Source organism: Hylobates moloch, unplaced genomic scaffold (assembly GCF_009828535.3).
Source record: "Hylobates moloch isolate HMO894 unplaced genomic scaffold, HMol_V3 SCAFFOLD_6, whole genome shotgun sequence".
Taxonomy (NCBI): domain Eukaryota; kingdom Metazoa; phylum Chordata; class Mammalia; order Primates; family Hylobatidae; genus Hylobates; species Hylobates moloch.
In genome coordinates, this window is record NW_026652281.1 from 6,084,569 (window position 1) to 6,101,488 (window position 16,920).

Genomic DNA, 16,920 nt, shown 5'->3' on the forward strand with positions numbered 1-16,920 from the left:
TAGCCAGGATGGTCTCGATCTCCTGACCTCGTGCTCCTCCCGCCTTGCCCTCCCAAAGTGCTGGAATTACAGGTGTGAGCCACCACGCCTGACCTGATCTGCCTTTTAAAGTGTTTTTATTCCATTAGTGTTTTAAAAAATTGAGATAAAATCCACGTATCATGAAATTCACCCTTTTTGGTCGCACAGTTTGGTGGGTTTTAGTATATTCACAAGGTTGTGCCAACATCTCCTTCAGGAACATACCCTAAAAGAAACCTTATACACATTATCAGCCACTCCTCCTTCCTTCCACCAGCCTTTGGCAAACAGCCTGCTTTCTGTCTCTGTGGGCTTGCCTGTTCTGGACTTCTCACATCAATGGAATCCTGTAGCATCTGTCATTTTGTGCCCAGCTTCCTTCCCTCAGCCTCAGGTTTTCACGGTTTGTCCATGCCGTAGCGCTGTCAGTGCCACACTGCTTCCTACGTTAGAGTAGTGCTCCACTGGGCGGGTCGGCCACATGGCGTTTCTCCATTCATCTGTTGCTGGGCGTTTGGCTGTTCTAGGTGGTACATCTTTCAGCTTTCAGCTTAGAGGGGGTAAAACGGGTGCCTTGTGAAATGTGCACTTCAGTTCTTTGTGGGGTGGATATCTTTGGTTGTGTTTACGAATTGTGTTTCCTCTTGTATGAGTTACACATTCATTTTGTTGGCCCATTTTTCTCCTGGAATTGGGATTTTCTCTGTCAATCCTAACAAGATAGTCCTGTCATAGAGAAATTCACTGTTGCTGTGTTTTCAGCAAAATGTTCCTCCAGGTGGTTCTCCTTTGCCTTTAATATTACTTACTGTGGTGGGGAGTTTTTTCCTCTGTAAAAGTTTTACATTTCATGTAGTTGAATTTTTATGTTTTATGACTTTTATTGGTTTGCAGATGAGAAACATCCTTCCAGAGATATAATAAAATTTCCATCTTATTTTTCTACTAAGTTTTATGTATATGATTGTTAAATAGTTAATTGTTTCATCTGTGTTAATTTGATATGTGTTACAAGAGATGGGCGAAAGTTTTTCACTTGCGAACCAGTGGCTCTAAGAGCATTTTCTAAAAATCTCTTTTCTTCCTCATTATTTGGGACACCGTATCCTACAGATATCTTTCTTTTTCATACTTTTTTCTTAACACACTGGCCTACTTGGGAAGTAAGCTCTGGCTGTGTGGATTGTGAGGGAAATGAGTAATTAGATTCGTCTGAAATACTGGTTAGTTGCAAGCTCTCAGTGACGTCTCTTCCAGATGGCCTCTGCTCATGCTTCCCTTTCTGCTTTTCTCCCACCTGGAGGGTAGAAGGGTGGTCATCTCGCAGCTGAGCCAGCCCTCCCTCTAGCCACCTGTTCCCAGCTTCAGAATGTGACTCGGGACAGCTGGTGTCCCTGTCATGTTACTACTTTCAATTAATGGGATTTTTTAAAGCATACAACTAATTGGGAAATAACCTTAAATCGGAGAGTTTTCATCTATGTAAGTTCTCTCAGTCAGATAAAGTTCTTCATTAAGGAACTTTTGTCAAAAGTTCCCCTGTTTTACAATAGAAAAAAAAATGTCTCCATAAAATTGGAGGCTGTCAGAAGTAGCGGTTTCTAGACTTTTCTAGTGGTATGTTCGAGGCAGTACATAGGCTACTTTGGTTGTAGTTACTTAGTATCTGTGTATAAATTTTATTTTTCCCTATTTAATGAAATATTTCTCAGAACCAGTTTTGGTAAGAATTGAGTTTTTCTGGTTTCCACGTGTTTTCTCTTGGAGCTTTTCCCTTTAGCCTTTGTCTGATTTCTTTTTCCTGCAGCCTGACTGGCAGCCCTATTTGCCACAGAACGGAGACAACATTGAAGTTGCCTTCTCCTACTCCTCAGTCTTATGGCCTTGGTCGGGCTACCTGGCCATCTCCATTTCTGTGACCAAGAAAGCGGCGTCCTGGGAAGGCATTGCTCAGGGCCATGTCATGATCACTGTGGCTTCCCCAGCAGAGACAGAGGTAAGGATATGCGGGAAAGTGGCTTGTTTTCTTAGCTGTTTGACATCACCTTTCAGGGAGGGACAGGCCAAATGCCTGGGGTCTCCATTGGAAGTACAGTTGACAGATAGGCTTAGCCTTGATGGCCACAATTGATGCTTCCAGGGCCTCCGGAGCAGCTGGAGTTTGAAGAAGTGGCTCAGTCAGTGAGTGCTAGCGCTTGCTGTTCTGTGGCCACACAACAGCAGAGAAGACTGTTGTCTACCAGATTTCAAGCTCAAAAGGCGTGCACCAAAAATATACATTCTCTAAAAGGAAATGTAGTGTTAATTCTAGGAGGCCGTAGTAGTTTTTATTAATAGAATATGCCTTACATTTTAACTCGTAAACTCTTTAAGTGTTTGAATGGACCTAGTTGTGATACATGAATCTTTCGTCACACATTTGTTATTGGAAATTCTTGTGTTCAAATTATTTAGGTTAAATTGATAAATAGAAATGATGTTTTTAAACGTGAAAGTTTCTTTCTGGGCAATGAGGGCATTTCAAGTTTCTTTTTTTTTTTTTTAGTCAAAAAATGGTGCAGAACAGACTTCGACAGTAAAGCTCCCCATTAAGGTGAAGATAATTCCTACTCCCCCGCGAAGCAAGAGAGTTCTCTGGGATCAGTACCACAACCTCCGCTATCCACCTGGCTATTTCCCCAGGGATAATTTAAGGATGAAGAATGACCCTTTAGACTGGTAAGCACCTCACAGGATGCACTTCACCTCCCCAGCCTCCGTGTGGGGGGAGGCACCACTCTTCCTGCAGCTCTTGGAAAGGAGATGTTGCTCAGCTTCTCGTGGAGTCTGGGCTCTGGTGACGCTGAGATGTTCGGGCTTTTACCATGCACTTGGGGCAGCCTGACTTCTCTTTTGAAACTTTCAAATGTATGATTGTGCAGTAAAAAGCTTGAAGTTCTCTTTAACTGTTCTCTTTTCCTTCCTTCTCCCATTGAGCCGGTCAGCAAAGCCATCAGTCTTACCCTCACACTACCTCCTGGATCCTCCCATGTCTGGCCTTCTCCCCTCTCCCATCCTAGTCCAGGCCGTTGTCATCTCTCGCCTGGACGGCATCAGTAGCTCCCGAGTGCCGCTGCTGTTGCTGTTGCTGCCCTAAGTTCCACTCCTCTTGTGGCAACCTTGGTAATATTCTTAAAACATAAATTCTAACACAGTTTGCCTCAAGCTCTCCACTGACTGCCTATTCTCACTTCCTCACCTGGCCAAGCCCCGTGGTGTGACCCATGCAGCCCTTCAGAATCTGGCACTGCTTCTCCCCCAGTCCCCATACCCCCTCTCCCTGTGCCTATTCCCTGCAGGGCAGCTGGGCTGACTTTCTCTTGGTCCATTAGCCAAGCTCATTTCTGCTTTCACGTTTGGACTAAGTTTGAACTCCATGCTGAAAGTAGGGGAAGGGGAAGCATTGAAAGATGTGACCAGGATAGTTACAGAGTCAGACTTGCCTTTTAAAATAAGATGTTCCTGGCAGCCAGATTGGAGGGGCTCAGACCAGAGACGGGTAGACAGGAAGTGATGGGAAGTTCATAGACCAAGGAGAGCCTGTGGGCCTGCAGAAGAGCACCTGGAGTCCGTGCTGCTGAGGAGTAGGGTGCTGCGGGGCTGGGAGGTGAAAATGAGGTGACCCTAGAGGGTGTATACAGTGTCCCATAGGAAAGTGAGCACATTTGGGAGGGACGGGGATGGGAAGTTGACCAGTGGCAGTGATATCAGTTAGCTGTGCTGCTGTCTTAGCACCGTGGCCCTGCGTATCTTCTTCCAGCATCCCTGCACTCCTGCGGCCGTTTGCTAAGCTCTTCTGTCAGACACAGATGGTTGCCAGCAATTTACATGAACACCACTGCTACAGTGATGGTCCAGTACACTTTAAACATGTCTTTGGCCATTTCTTCTGGTCATTTTGTCTCTTTCATGCACCTGCTAGGCACGTGGTTTCTTCTTATCAGCCGTTTCCGTGTGTCCAGAGCGCACAGGTCTCCTAAGCTGATGCCTGTGCCAGTGGCCAGCCATCCAAGCCGTCTCTGTGGGCCATCGCATGGTGCTCCTGCAGAGGTGGCCCTGTGGCCAGATATGCCTTTATTGCCAGTAAAGATTGATCATTTTAATGCCGTGGCCTATTGTTTTTCAGGAATGGTGATCACATCCACACCAATTTCAGGGATATGTACCAGCATCTGAGAAGCATGGGCTACTTTGTAGAGGTCCTTGGGGCCCCCTTCACATGTTTTGATGCCAGTCAGTATGGTAAGTGGCGATGCTGTGCTAGCCAGATGGTCTTTCCGCCCACTTTGGATGTTTGTTAAATGTTTGAGAAGTGAATCCCAGTTTTCAGTGATAGCTACCAAGGGAGTATGTACCGTGGGCCCCACAGCTGGGTGAGCCTGGGGCGAGGCTCTGAAACAGGTGGTCGTGGGTGTGACACTTAGCTGAAATACAAGACAGACTGATTGGAGACAGGGACATTCATACTCTTTTTTCTTGAAGTTGAAAGCAGCTCTGCCGTATATTTTGCTCCTTCTCAAGTGAATGAAGATCTTTATCCCGAGCACACAAGTGAAATGAGATCACAGATAGTCGCTGTGTATTGCTGGGCCCTGGCCCTCTACTTTTTAGTCCCTTTTAAAGTGGTACAGGGTGGACAAACCAGACTCTTAGGTGTCAGTAACCTGAGACATGTACCTGGTGACACTGTTTCTGCAGTGGTGGTGTCCTGTCATTCAGAGGTGACAGTTCGCAGCCTTGGTTCTTTGTTCATCAGGCACTTTGCTGATGGTGGACAGTGAGGAGGAGTACTTCCCCGAAGAGATCGCCAAGCTCCGGAGGGACGTGGACAACGGCCTCTCGCTCGTCATCTTCAGTGACTGGTACAACACTTCAGTTATGAGAAAAGTGAAGTTTTATGATGAAAACACAAGGTACTGTTGACATGCATTGGTATTTGGATAAAAAATGTGACTTTTGGGGAATTAAATTCTACCCAGCAAATACTTAAGTGATGATTTGACCTGTTGGTGGTCTTTCCACTTAGCACAGACACATTCAGAGAGCTTGATTTGAAAAACAGCCCTTTCGACTGAGCATGGTGGCTCACGCCTATAATCCCAGCACTTTGGACGGCTGAGTTGGGCAGATCAGTTGAACCTGGGAGGCCAAGGCTGCAATGAGCTGAGATCAAACCACTGTACTCCAGCCTGGGTGTCAGAGAGACCCTATCTCAAAGAGAAAAAATAAAACACAAAAAAGAAAATAGTCCTTTATACAGTAGAGAGGTTCTTGAAAATTGCTCGGCTGGGCGCGGTGGCTCACGCTTATAATCCCAGCACTTTGGGAGGCCGAGGCGGGCGGATCACGAGGTCAGGAGATCGAGACCACGGTGAAACTCTGCCTCTACTAAAAATACAAAAAAATTAGCCAGGCGTGGTGGCGGGCGCCTGTAGTCCCAGCTACTCGGAGAGGCTGAGGCAGGAGAATGGCATGAACCCGGGAGGCGGAGCTTGCAGTGAGCCGAGATTGCCCCACTGCACCCCAGCCTGGGCAACAGAGCGAGACTCCATCTCAAAAAAAAAAAAAAAAAGAAAAAAAAAAGAAAATTGCTCATAAAGTAAGATGTTTATTGACTGTGAGTACTGTTAATAATATAGAGGGTTCATTGTCTTTCCTTGTTAATCTTAGAGATGAGATACTTCAGCTTTAAACTTCTGTTTAATTCTTTTTCACTTGCACTCTGTTACTGAGTATATATAAATTTAAATGCACCAAAGGAACTCTTACTTAAGGAATATTTCGAGTAAATTATTGTATATTTAGATATTGTATATTTACAATAATTAATTTACTTATCTTTGTAGTAATTAATTTACTCAAAGGGAATAGTGTCCTCCCGTTAATTGGGATCAAGGACTCCCAATGTATTATAAACATAATCACCTTTATGTTTCGAATTGGTTTCTTTACAGTCTGTGACTGAACGTTTCTGTGCTTCTTTCTAATCTCCTTTTCCTTCACTGAGCCTTGCTGGGTCTGGTGCATTTCGGTAAAGTACTGATTTTCATTTCATAAAATAAATTTTGCTTTAATTAATTCTGCACATCAGCCAAAGCGCTTAAATTTGCAGTTTTACCCAAACCCATACAGTTGGTTTCAGTTGAAGCCTTAGTGTGGAAGGAGTGGATTGTGGCAGGAGAAGTTGAGTTTTGTCACAGAGGCTAAATAACCGTGTACGGGATGTCTTCATTCCCTGTTCCCTGTGTGTCTGTTACTACTTTCCCAGGCAGTGGTGGATGCCGGATACCGGAGGAGCTAACATACCAGCTCTGAATGAGCTGCTGTCTGTGTGGAACATGGGGTTCAGCGATGGCCTGTATGAAGGGGAGTTCACCCTGGCCAACCATGACAGTAAGGCTCTGTTTCCCGAGGGCATGGTCTTAGGCGTGAGAGCAGAAGCTCTACACCTCTGAAGTCTATCTAGATTTCTTGAGAAAGAGAATGATGATCCCTCAGTTAGCTGGAGTCTGTGGAAAGAACTCATCAGTATTTTCAAAAGTGCATCTGTGAGGCTCTAGTTTTGTCCAGATTTTTTTTTTTAATGAAAATATGTAGCCGTTCCTAATTTTAGTGCCCCCTGTTCGAGTCTTTGTGTAATAGTCCCAAATAGGAACTACCTCACAGCTTCTTAATTATTTACAAAGTGCTATTCATGAAATAACTTTGTGTTTCTCGTGTAGGAAGTTTCCCCACAGATAAGGTTTTGGTAGTCGGTTTTGAGAACAATGTCTTAAGCATTCTTACTACCCATTCTGCAGGTCTGGACAGCTTGTTTTGAGCCTTTAACTGCTGTGAATTATAACATCTATTCAGAAACCTAATGTTAAAGTAGTATTTTTCTTTGAATTATAAAATGTATTCAGAAACCTGATGTTAGTAGTGTTTTTTTACTGGAATTTTGAGGAGATTACTTGTACTTTATGTGTGACAAGGCAATAGCAGCTCCTCCCTCAAGATTAAAAACAATTTAAAAAAATACATAGCATCTGAAGAATGTATTTTGGGTAAACGAGTAGCTGTTATTTATTAAAGCGTTCGGCGTTCTCTGCGTTCCCTTGACTTTGAACACTCTTTCCTAGTGTATTATGCGTCAGGGTGCAGCATCGCGAAGTTTCCAGAAGATGGCGTCGTGATAACACAGACTTTCAAGGACCAAGGTAAAGGATGCCATTCATGGGCCTTTTGCTTCTTCTTTCTCTCTCTCCGTTTTCCCCCGCTTCTCTCTCTCTCTCTCATCTCTGTCTCTCTTTAATAAAAGCTTTATTGCATATAATTTACATACCGTAACAGTTGCCCTTTTAAAGTGTACAATTCGGTGGTTTTTAGTGTATTTTCAAAATTGTGGAACCATCACCATTGTCTACTTCTAGAACAATTTTATCACCCCAGTAAGAAATCCCATGCCCATTTGATGTTTTGGCTTCTTTTAAAATTTATTGCAATATTACTTGAATGGTACCCACCACTTTGGGAGGCTGAGACAGGCAGATCACAAGGTCAGGAGATCGAGACCATCCTGGCTAACACAGTGAAACCCCGTCTTTACCAAAAATATAAAAATTTAGCTAGGCATGATGGCACGCACCTGTATTCCCAGCTACTCAGGAGGCTGAGGCAGGAGAATCGCTTGAACCTGGGAGGCAGAGGTTGCAGTGATCCAAGATCATGCCACTGCACTCCAGCCTGGGCGACAGAGGGAGACCATCTCAAAAAAAAAAAAAAAAAAAAAAAAAACTACCTTCAGGGTTACTTGATGAATTTTTTTGTTACCCTTTATAAATTGTTCTGCTTCTGTGATTGCCAGATTACCAAGGTTTTAGAAAAATGAAAATGTTCAAGATTCATTTTTGTCATGCAAATTAATACTGTGTATTTCAGAATGAGAGGCCCCCTCCCTCGTAAAGTTGCCATTTTCTGTACGTGGAAGTTAAGGATAGTTTTGTTAGTTGAAAACGATGAAAAGAGACGATTTCTCTCCTTATCTACTTGCAACTGGAATATAGAATTTATTTTTATATTACCTGGAAGGAATTTTTTCCTTTTATCAAAAGCAAGGTTGATCAGTAACTGGATCTGTGTTTAATAGGGTTATATTTCACCTTTAGGCACATAATGATTGTTTTTACAGTTACTTGGCCATGGGTTAGTGATTCTTTCTACAAGCATTTCTCATAGACAGTATCACTTCAGGTCCTAGCTATAAACAGTGGATCACAGCGGTGGTCTCATTGGCTTGTACCCTCTGGGAGATCCTTGTTTTTGGTTGGTGGGTGGGGAGAATCAGAAGTAGATTTAAGGATATGTGCTTTCTTTTGGCGTTCTACTACAGTGTGAAAGTGAAATTTTTTAAAGGGGCATTTTATTCCCATAAAGACTTTAAGTTGAATAATCTTTTGGGTACAAAATAAGAATTTGAAAATAGGAATTTGGGTTATGCCTGATCAGAAAAGACCCTGATGGCAGAAATAAAACTCCCATCAAATACCACAAGGCAAATGGTGGTGAATGTGTTCCAGTTTTTCCTGACTGCTTCCCTCTTCCAAAGAAAAGCGTATTTTTTCTTTTACTCAGCTCCTAGTAGGATTCCTGCACAGAGAGCAGGGAATGTCACGTTTATAGAGCTACAGACATTTCAGATATTATCAACACACACGATACTAGATTCTGATGAAGACGTACATCATGTTCTAGTGCAGAGGAAAGCAATTGAATTAGGGGCAGAGACTCCTAGATTATCTGGTGGTGCCACTGATGATGCTGCCTCTGGCATTTATACATTTTTGACTTCTTGATTTATTACAAATTTTAAATTATGTCATCTGGGCAAAGATAGGAGGCTGTGCTGTTGGAACATGTGTCTTTGTGAAATTAATGTAACTGATGTCTTAAACCTAAATTTAAAATATGTGGACATACTTTTAAAAATTAGTTACATTTGTCCTAGCTTTTCATAATAAAACATGAAACCTGGGTAGTAGTATATATGACTGTATTCACAGAGAAACCTGTGTGTTTAGCAAGAGCTGCTGGCTGCCCTTTGTGTAGGTGTCTGAAAACATAGGCCTTTCAGGATAATAAGAGGGGACAAAATTTAGGGTTTTTTTAAGAGAGAAAGAGGCAGCACCTTTGCAATTGTAAATATTATGTACTGCCATGGCAAGTAAAAATGAAAGTGGATAGATACGGAAATACACACAAAGTGAATTTTGCTAAAACAAATTAATGGCACTTAAGACATTAACATTCTAAAAGGCTTATTCTTAAGGCTTTTCTATTCTAAAAATTTGCAGTGTTTTAATTGAATATTCGATTTTGTAAATATGGTTTATTTGTCACGTGGATGAAGTCTCAGGAAATAACTCACTGCTCAGTGGAAACTCTCATGGCTGTTGTTTTTGTTGTGTTGTTTCAGGGTTGGAGGTTTTAAAGCAGGAAACAGCAGTTGTTGAAAACGTCCCCATTTTGGGACTTTATCAGATTCCAGCTGAGGGTGGAGGCCGGATTGTACTGTATGGGGACTCCAATTGCTTGGATGACAGTCACCGACAGAAGGGTAGGAAAAACGCAAACGGGCTTAGTGACTTCAGCACTCAGATCCTTTCTTCCCTTTGTCTCTGGAAAGGCGCCCGTGAGATGCAGGCAGATCAGCTGACATCTGTTCACTTGAGCCAGGGTCAGCTGGAGACGTTGCAGTCGCTTTGATTGCTTGGATTATTTTGATAGGTGTCTTAGTCTGTACACATTTAATAAGCAAAACAAAGCTACTTGTTCCGGCCATGATGCCTCTTCTCCATCCTCACCTTCCTGAGGCCAGTGGAGGCGGGACCCCCGCATTCTGGTGGAGAGCCCCTTCCCTGACTTCCTTGGGGCCTGCCCCTCCCAGGCTTCCTACCCCGTGCTGCCTGTACTTTGTGGGCACTGCCATGTGGGGGCGCCCTTCTCTGGTCTGACCCACTCTTTTCCTGGAGGGCTGGCTCTTGGCTGTCCTTCCAGACCGAGAATTCGGGCTTTTCTGAGCCTTTATCAGTGAAGAGCATTTGTTATCTTGAGGCATGAAGGGGAGGCAAATGGGCACACCAGTCCTCTTCCCTCTGCCTCTTTGTCAGTCTCTCGATGCATCCTTTGGATTTGGGGGCTTGAGGTTGGGCACAGACTATTTTTCTCATTTTGTAAAGGGGAAAAAGAATGGTGAAAGTGCTCCGTGTTTTACCTGGTAAGATGATAACAACACCAGGCCTGAAAGGCAACCTTCTCATGCACTGTGACCACTGGGGAACTCGAGGCAGAGGGCGGGTGGTGAGTGACAAGAACGAGGCCCTAACAGCGTGCACTGAGAGGTGTGTGTGTGCCCCTCTGTTTCAGGCTGAAGTTGACTACATTCCTGGCATTTATGTAAATCCCTAGACTGGGATGGGTCTTTTTAAAAATCAAAAATGGGCCGGGCACGATGGCTCACACCTGTGATCCCAGCACTTTGTAGGCCGAGGTGAGTGGATCACGAGGTCAGGAGTTCGTGACCAGCCTGGCCAACACAGTGAAACCACATCTCTACTAAAAATACAAAAATTAGCCAGGGGTGGTGGCGTGTGCCTGTAATCCCAGCTACTTGGGAGGCTAAGGTGGGAGAGTTGCTTGAACCCAGGAGGCGGAGGTTGCAGTGAGCCAAGATCGTGCCACTGCACTCCAGCTTGGGTGACAGAGCAAGACACTGTTTAAAAATAATAATAATAAAATAAAATAAAAATTAAAAGTGAGGGTTAAAGTCACAGTTAAAGGAGATTAATGTTTTATTTCCACAGAGATTTTAAGACCTGAGATCTCGGTAAGAGTCTTTATTAAATTGTAAATGCCTGAGAGGATGGTCCTAGGCCTTCAATTTAAAATGGCAGCTTTTTTAATCTTTCAGGGGCATTAAGCACTTGACCAGAAGTGCCCTTTAATGACAGGAAAGTACTTAATGGCATTTTCCTCACATGGATCTTGTCTAGTCCAGGTTGATGGTAATGGGACTTGAAGGGGCAGACACAGGAGAAACGAGATGGAAACAGAAGCTCCAGGTTTCAATACCGGGTTGTGCCTTCGCCCTCAGAAAGGATCCTTTGGGAACGGGAGCTGTTGCTAGCCCAGTGCCTCGACTCTGAGGTGTCCCTGAAAACAAATTGCCCTTTCTATGCTGTCACACTTCCAGTGGCCAGGGCCCTGCCGACTCGAAGCCCAGCTCAAGTGAACAGATGCTCCATGGGTGTTGGGCCTTGCCTCCACCCCTGAGGTGTCAGTACAGTTCCTTCTCCCCAGGAGAGCCTCTGGGACGCAGCAGGAGCCATGGCCCTCCGTTCTTCTCTCCCTGTTGCCCCTGAGCCCCCGCTCTCATCAGGCCCTTCTTTTTTCAGTGGGTGTCACATGGTCTCACTGTCTCTGAATGAGCTCCATTCTGCCCCCATCCATGAGGAGCTGAGTGTGGCACTCAGGTGGTTGGTGCAGCCTGGTGGACAGCGGTGCTGACCACCTGGAGCCCTGGGGCACTGGGAGTGGAGCCCTGGTCAGGTCATGGCTGTGTGTGCTGATCTGGCTGGGCTGGGCTGGGCCACTGAGAATGCATGTCTTATGAGAATAGGGGAATCTGGAACGTGTTGGATTTACTTTGACCTAAACTCGTGACTTCTGAACTCCCATTTCCCCCTCTTCTGGGGACTAACTTAAAAAAAAATTCCTTTAGAGATTTCTTTTTAAAAGCTAAATTCCGGGCCACGTGTGGTGGCTCATACCTATAATCCCAGCACTTTGGGAGGCTGAGGCAAGAAGATCACTTGAGCCTAGGAGTTTGAGACCAGCCAGACCCATTTCTGCAAAAAAGAAAAAATTAGCCAGGCATGGTGTCATGTGCCTGCAGTCTCAGCTACTTGGGAGGCTGAGGCAGGAGGATCACTTGAGCCCAGGAGCTCAAGGCTGCAGTGAGCTATGATTGTGCCACTGCACTGGGTGACAAGAGCGTGACTCTGTCTGGGAAAAAAAAAAAAAAGGAATTCCTAAACAGGCTTGTTGACTTCGCAGAGTGCTTTTGGCTTCTGGATGCCCTCCTCCAGTACACATCGTATGGGGTGACACCTCCTAGCCTCAGTCACTCTGGGAACCGCCAGCGCCCTCCCAGTGGAGCAGGCTCAGTCACTCCAGAGAGGATGGAAGGTGAGTGGATGGGCAGGATGCCTTGGGGAGGGAATTGCATCCAGCTGAACATGATGCTACTTCAGCCAGTGGCTGTGCCTGCCAGCAGGCGGGGCCAGTTTGTGTGCGCTGCTGAGCAGTTTTCGTAATGGCTGCGGGGAGACCAGCCCTCAGCGGATCTAACCTGCCGAGAGGCCATCCTTAGTCCCCAGAGGGCCATGATCGAGGACCCAGTGTGCAGCTGCTTTCCCACGCGCACCCCGACCCTCACGCCCCTCCGGGTGTGTTTACTGTCCTGCTCTCACAGGTGAGAACAGTGGCTCCTACAGCTCTTCAGGAAGAATCACCAACATTCTAGAGCACTTGCCAGGTCCCAGGCAGCAGGCTGGGATGCTCACCTGTCAGTAATCCTGTGAAAATAGATATTATTATTCCCAGTTTCCAGATGAGGAAATGAGAGCTGAGAGAAATTAGTTAACTGCCTGAGATCCCCCGGGCAGTATGCGGTCGTGGAGCCTCAACTCCCGTCTGGGGCCTGTGCTGGTGCCGTGGGGCCCCCAGCTGCTTGGCACTTAGTGGGGTGGGTATCAGTGCCTGTAAGTCCCTGCTGTGCTGGTCCTTACAGCGCTGCCCCTAGAAGGCTCGTGGGGGCCACAGGCGTCATTTAAAATTTTCCAGGAGCTGCGTTTAAAAAGTAAAAAGAAACACAGATGAAACTATTTTAATAACATACTTGAGCCCAAGACATGAAGAATATTAGAATTTAAACACATGATACCTTATTTCAGTTGCTTAATAGCTACATGTGGTTGGCAGCTACAGTGTTCAGTGGTGCAGATCTAAGAAATAGAAAGAATTTTGAAAATGCAGAGTGGTTTTTTATTTGGCCAGAGAATTAAATATTTTAGAAGAGAAGTATTTTTTCCATGAAACCAGTCTGTAGCTAAGATTCCGCAGGTGTAGCCTTGCGTGTGTCAGTGGTGGTCAGCAACGGTTGACCAGCCAGTGCCGTGCACACATCTGCCCATCTTCAAGGGAAGGGTTCTGATTTTCTCACCCTCCTTCAGTAATGGAAACACACATTGTCCGGGAGGAACCACTCAGGCGTGGCTCCTGCAGCTCATGGAGGATAGCTCAATAGAGCACAGGGGCTCTGTGCTCTGCTGGGGGAAAGCAGACAAACTCATAATAAAGCCCTCTTTTTTCCTTTGCATTTTAATAATAGAGATGATTTTCTTTTTTGTTGATGTTGCTGCTAACCACAGGAAACCATCTTCATCGGTACTCCAAGGTTCTGGAGGCCCATTTGGGAGACCCAAAACCTCGGCCTCTGCCAGCCTGTCCACATTTGTCTTGGGCCAAACCACAGCCTTTAAACGAGACGGCGCCCAGGTTAGTGTCCGCCTGTGCCCTTCCACTCTTTCCACGGGGCTTGTGAGTCATTGCTTTTCTTATAGGAGAGAATGGAATTTTACTGACATCACTATGGCATTGTCAGATCTTCAAGCTTGTCATTTGCGACAGTTATTTGGTGAACCTCGTATTGGTGTTTGGAAACAGGCTCTTTGGTGGTATCCTGCATAAAAAGTGCTTTGGATAATTAGCACTTTGTTACATTTGGTTAATTCTTTTCTAAAAAGCTGTGATCCAACAGAGTGATTTCATGTGAGCTGGAGCTCTGAGTCCTGTGGTTGGGGAGTTGAGAGCTGCCGGCTGCAGTGTGTTCCCTGTTTGAGACATTGATGATAAGATACAGATAGTTCCCTTCTTCTGTCATCCCCGGGGGCCGCGGTTACAGCCTGTCCAAGAAGAGCATGCTTCTGTGTCATTACGTCCTGTGCTGACTGTGACTGGGGGTGAAAGCACCTGCCTCCGATGACAGGCTGTGACCTCTGCTGCTGTCACTGCACTCCTGTGTGCAGTGCCGCCTGGATCCCTTCTCCAGCTCACTGTCTAACTCGGCTTCTTCATTTGCATCGTTTCCTTTCTGTACCCAGTGTTTGAGGTGGCCCTGCTGTTTCCCTCTGTGGCTAGGACCATGTCGGTGTGGCTGGTCCCGTTTTTCTCCAGATCCCACCCCCTTACTTTTTCTGTGACGTCCCTGGCCTGAACAGGACAATATAAGAAGAAAGGGGGAGCTTCTCCTGAGAAAGGGGATGAAACCAGGGACAGTTGTCAGAGCTGTGCCCCTGGCCGGGCAGGCACACCTCCCACCCCATCAAGGAGGAGTCTTGCCCTCCGAGCCCCCCTGGCCGCCTGGTACCCAGCCCCTCTCCGCAGCCCCTCAGGCAGGAGGCTACTCTCTAGACAGGCCCCCTGCTTGCCTTCTTTTCCTCCAGTGATGGTATGGGGCCAGGGACAAAGGCCACCCTCCGTCCTATAAGGTGAAGAGGAGAGTGCCCGTGTGAAGGTGGCGAGGCTGCCTTCCGCCTTTACTCCTCATCATAAACCGAAAGTGCTAAACACACCACGCACTGACCATATGTCTTCATTTCGAATATGCTTAATAGAACACAGGAAAATGGTAGAATCATCACATTGTCTCATCAGTAGCTTTCTTCCTGAACCTTAATTACTGGGTACTTTCCATTCCAGTTCACATCTCATCATTTAAAAATTTCTGATAAGTTTCCATTTTTGCATCTTATTTATTTATAACCTTCTCTTAGCCTAGCATTCAAACCAGAGTTTATATTCCAGCCGTGGTCAGCAATTCATACTCAGTGAACAGTGTTAGCTGAAGTTCCAGAAACCCAATTATTCTCCACAGTGTTGTTCAGGACTTGAAGCAGATAACAATATCCTTTCTATCCTTGGCTATCTACCTGTTCACATCAAATAATCCATCACATACTGAACCGGCCCATCCAGCATGTTGATAATGGACAGCTCCTGGAATTTGATTTTCACAATCACTCAGTAATTCCTTCTTCTCAGTACGCTGCTGGGTTTTACATTTATCTTGCTTTTCACATCTTGTTGAAAATTAATCTCGGTCCCCAGAGACCTAGATCGACGCATATTCTGAGTCTCTAAAAGAGATTTGAGACCAGGAGATAGCTCCAGATGCTGTCAGCCCAGTGCCAGGGGCAGGTTTCCATCTGTGAAGTGGAGAGGCGCTTTGGGCTTCTCTGTTGGCATCAGGTGCCCATACCTAGGGCAGCTATGGAAGTGTCAGCGTCCTCCCTGAGAGGAACCCCTGCTCCGGTGGCTCCTCAGTCCTTCCGTCAGTATGCTGTAAAGCAGTCACATGGTAATGGGTGTGGACTGTTACCATGACTGCTCCACTAGAAAGTGCCATCGCCAAAGAATTAGATTCTGGAACAGGATGTCACCGTTAGAATGGAAATACAGCAGCCGGGCACGGTGGCTGACACTTGTAATCCCAGCACTTTGGGACGCCGAGGTGGGCGGATCCCGAGGTCAGGAGATCGAGACCACAGTGAAACCCCGTCTCTACTAAAAATACAAAAAAATTAGCCGGGCGTGGTGGCGGGCGCCTGTAGTCCCAGCTACTCGGAGAGGCTGAGGCAGGAGAATGGCGTGAACCCGAGAGGCAGAGCTTGCAGTGAGCCAAGATTGCGCCACTGCACTCCAGCCTGGGCGACAGAGCGAGACTCGGTCTCAAAAAAAAAAAGAATGGAAATATAGCCCATATATAGTCAGCTACAAAGTCATAAAGCCTAAATATCATTGATTCCGTAACTTAACACTGTCAGTTTAATTTTCAGACTGATTAAACCTGAAGTGTAAAATTAAATCCTATAAAATAGGACGGGTTATAATGAGTGCTCATTGGCATTCAGGCAGTTGCCGAGCTGGGAGTATCGAGCGGGAGTCTCTCTCTTGCCTGCCTGAGAAGGCTGTACTCAGACCAGCCCTTGCCCGCCAGCTTGGCCTTGACTTTCTGCCTAATTGCTGATAGGACTGGACGTCTTTGCTTTCACTTGCCCAAAGTGGAAGAGACAGGCCGACAGTTTCCAAATGAGTAAATAACCGAAAAATAGAGAATTTTTAATTTGCAAACTTACTGTATTCTTCCCCCTTACTTAAGCCAGAGTAGTGTTTTTCCCATCGTGCTCTTCGCTCTAGCTCCAGTGTCCTCCCAAGCTCTGTGCGGCTGTTGCCAGCATATCAGCCTCTCTCTGTTCTTTGGGTCTAAATTGCATTGGCCTGAAAAGTTTTTCAGATCCCAGAGTTAATAATGATACTCTGCACCGCAGAGTACAGAAAGCGCACACGTTCATTTGATCGTCCCCCGCCTGCAGGCAAGGCAGATGGGGACCCCACGTTTTGCTGCTCAGACTCTCCCCCATTGTTGGTTCCTTGTATGTTTCGTATTCTCTCTGGAGACAGTGGTTTCTTCAGAGACAAAGATGCTGTCTGGTTCCCAGCACCAGTTTGCCCACTCCATAATATGCAGTGGTTGTGGAGTCACCATTGCCTCCGACTCTCCAGGCCTTAGGGAGCGGACCTCGATAGCCCCAGGCTCGTGTCCACTCAGCAGGCTCAGCTCCTCCCGCCCACAGGCTCCTTCCAGGGCCTCACTTGGAGTGTCCTCCCGAGGCGCTTGGTCATGTTTCCAGCTTTATGCAAAAACAGGCTCCTGCTGGTCATATTGTAAACTCAGTAGAATCTCATGAACAGGCTGGGCGC

The 16,920-nt window shown here is 46.0% G+C and overlaps 1 protein-coding gene across 1 annotated transcript in view; it reads left to right on the plus strand.

The window, feature by feature from the left end:
• Positions 1-16,920, plus strand: part of MBTPS1 (membrane bound transcription factor peptidase, site 1) — a 65,146-nt gene that overhangs the window by 43,911 nt on the left and 4,315 nt on the right. Inside the window, exons 13-21 of the mRNA XM_032156317.1 lie at positions 1,829-2,017; positions 2,567-2,739; positions 4,187-4,302; positions 4,817-4,973; positions 6,329-6,453; positions 7,182-7,259; positions 9,515-9,655; positions 12,154-12,285; positions 13,530-13,656. Of these exons, the coding sequence (XP_032012208.1) occupies positions 1,829-2,017; positions 2,567-2,739; positions 4,187-4,302; positions 4,817-4,973; positions 6,329-6,453; positions 7,182-7,259; positions 9,515-9,655; positions 12,154-12,285; positions 13,530-13,656 (1,238 nt within the window). The remainder of the gene's footprint in view (positions 1-1,828; positions 2,018-2,566; positions 2,740-4,186; positions 4,303-4,816; positions 4,974-6,328; positions 6,454-7,181; positions 7,260-9,514; positions 9,656-12,153; positions 12,286-13,529; positions 13,657-16,920) is intronic.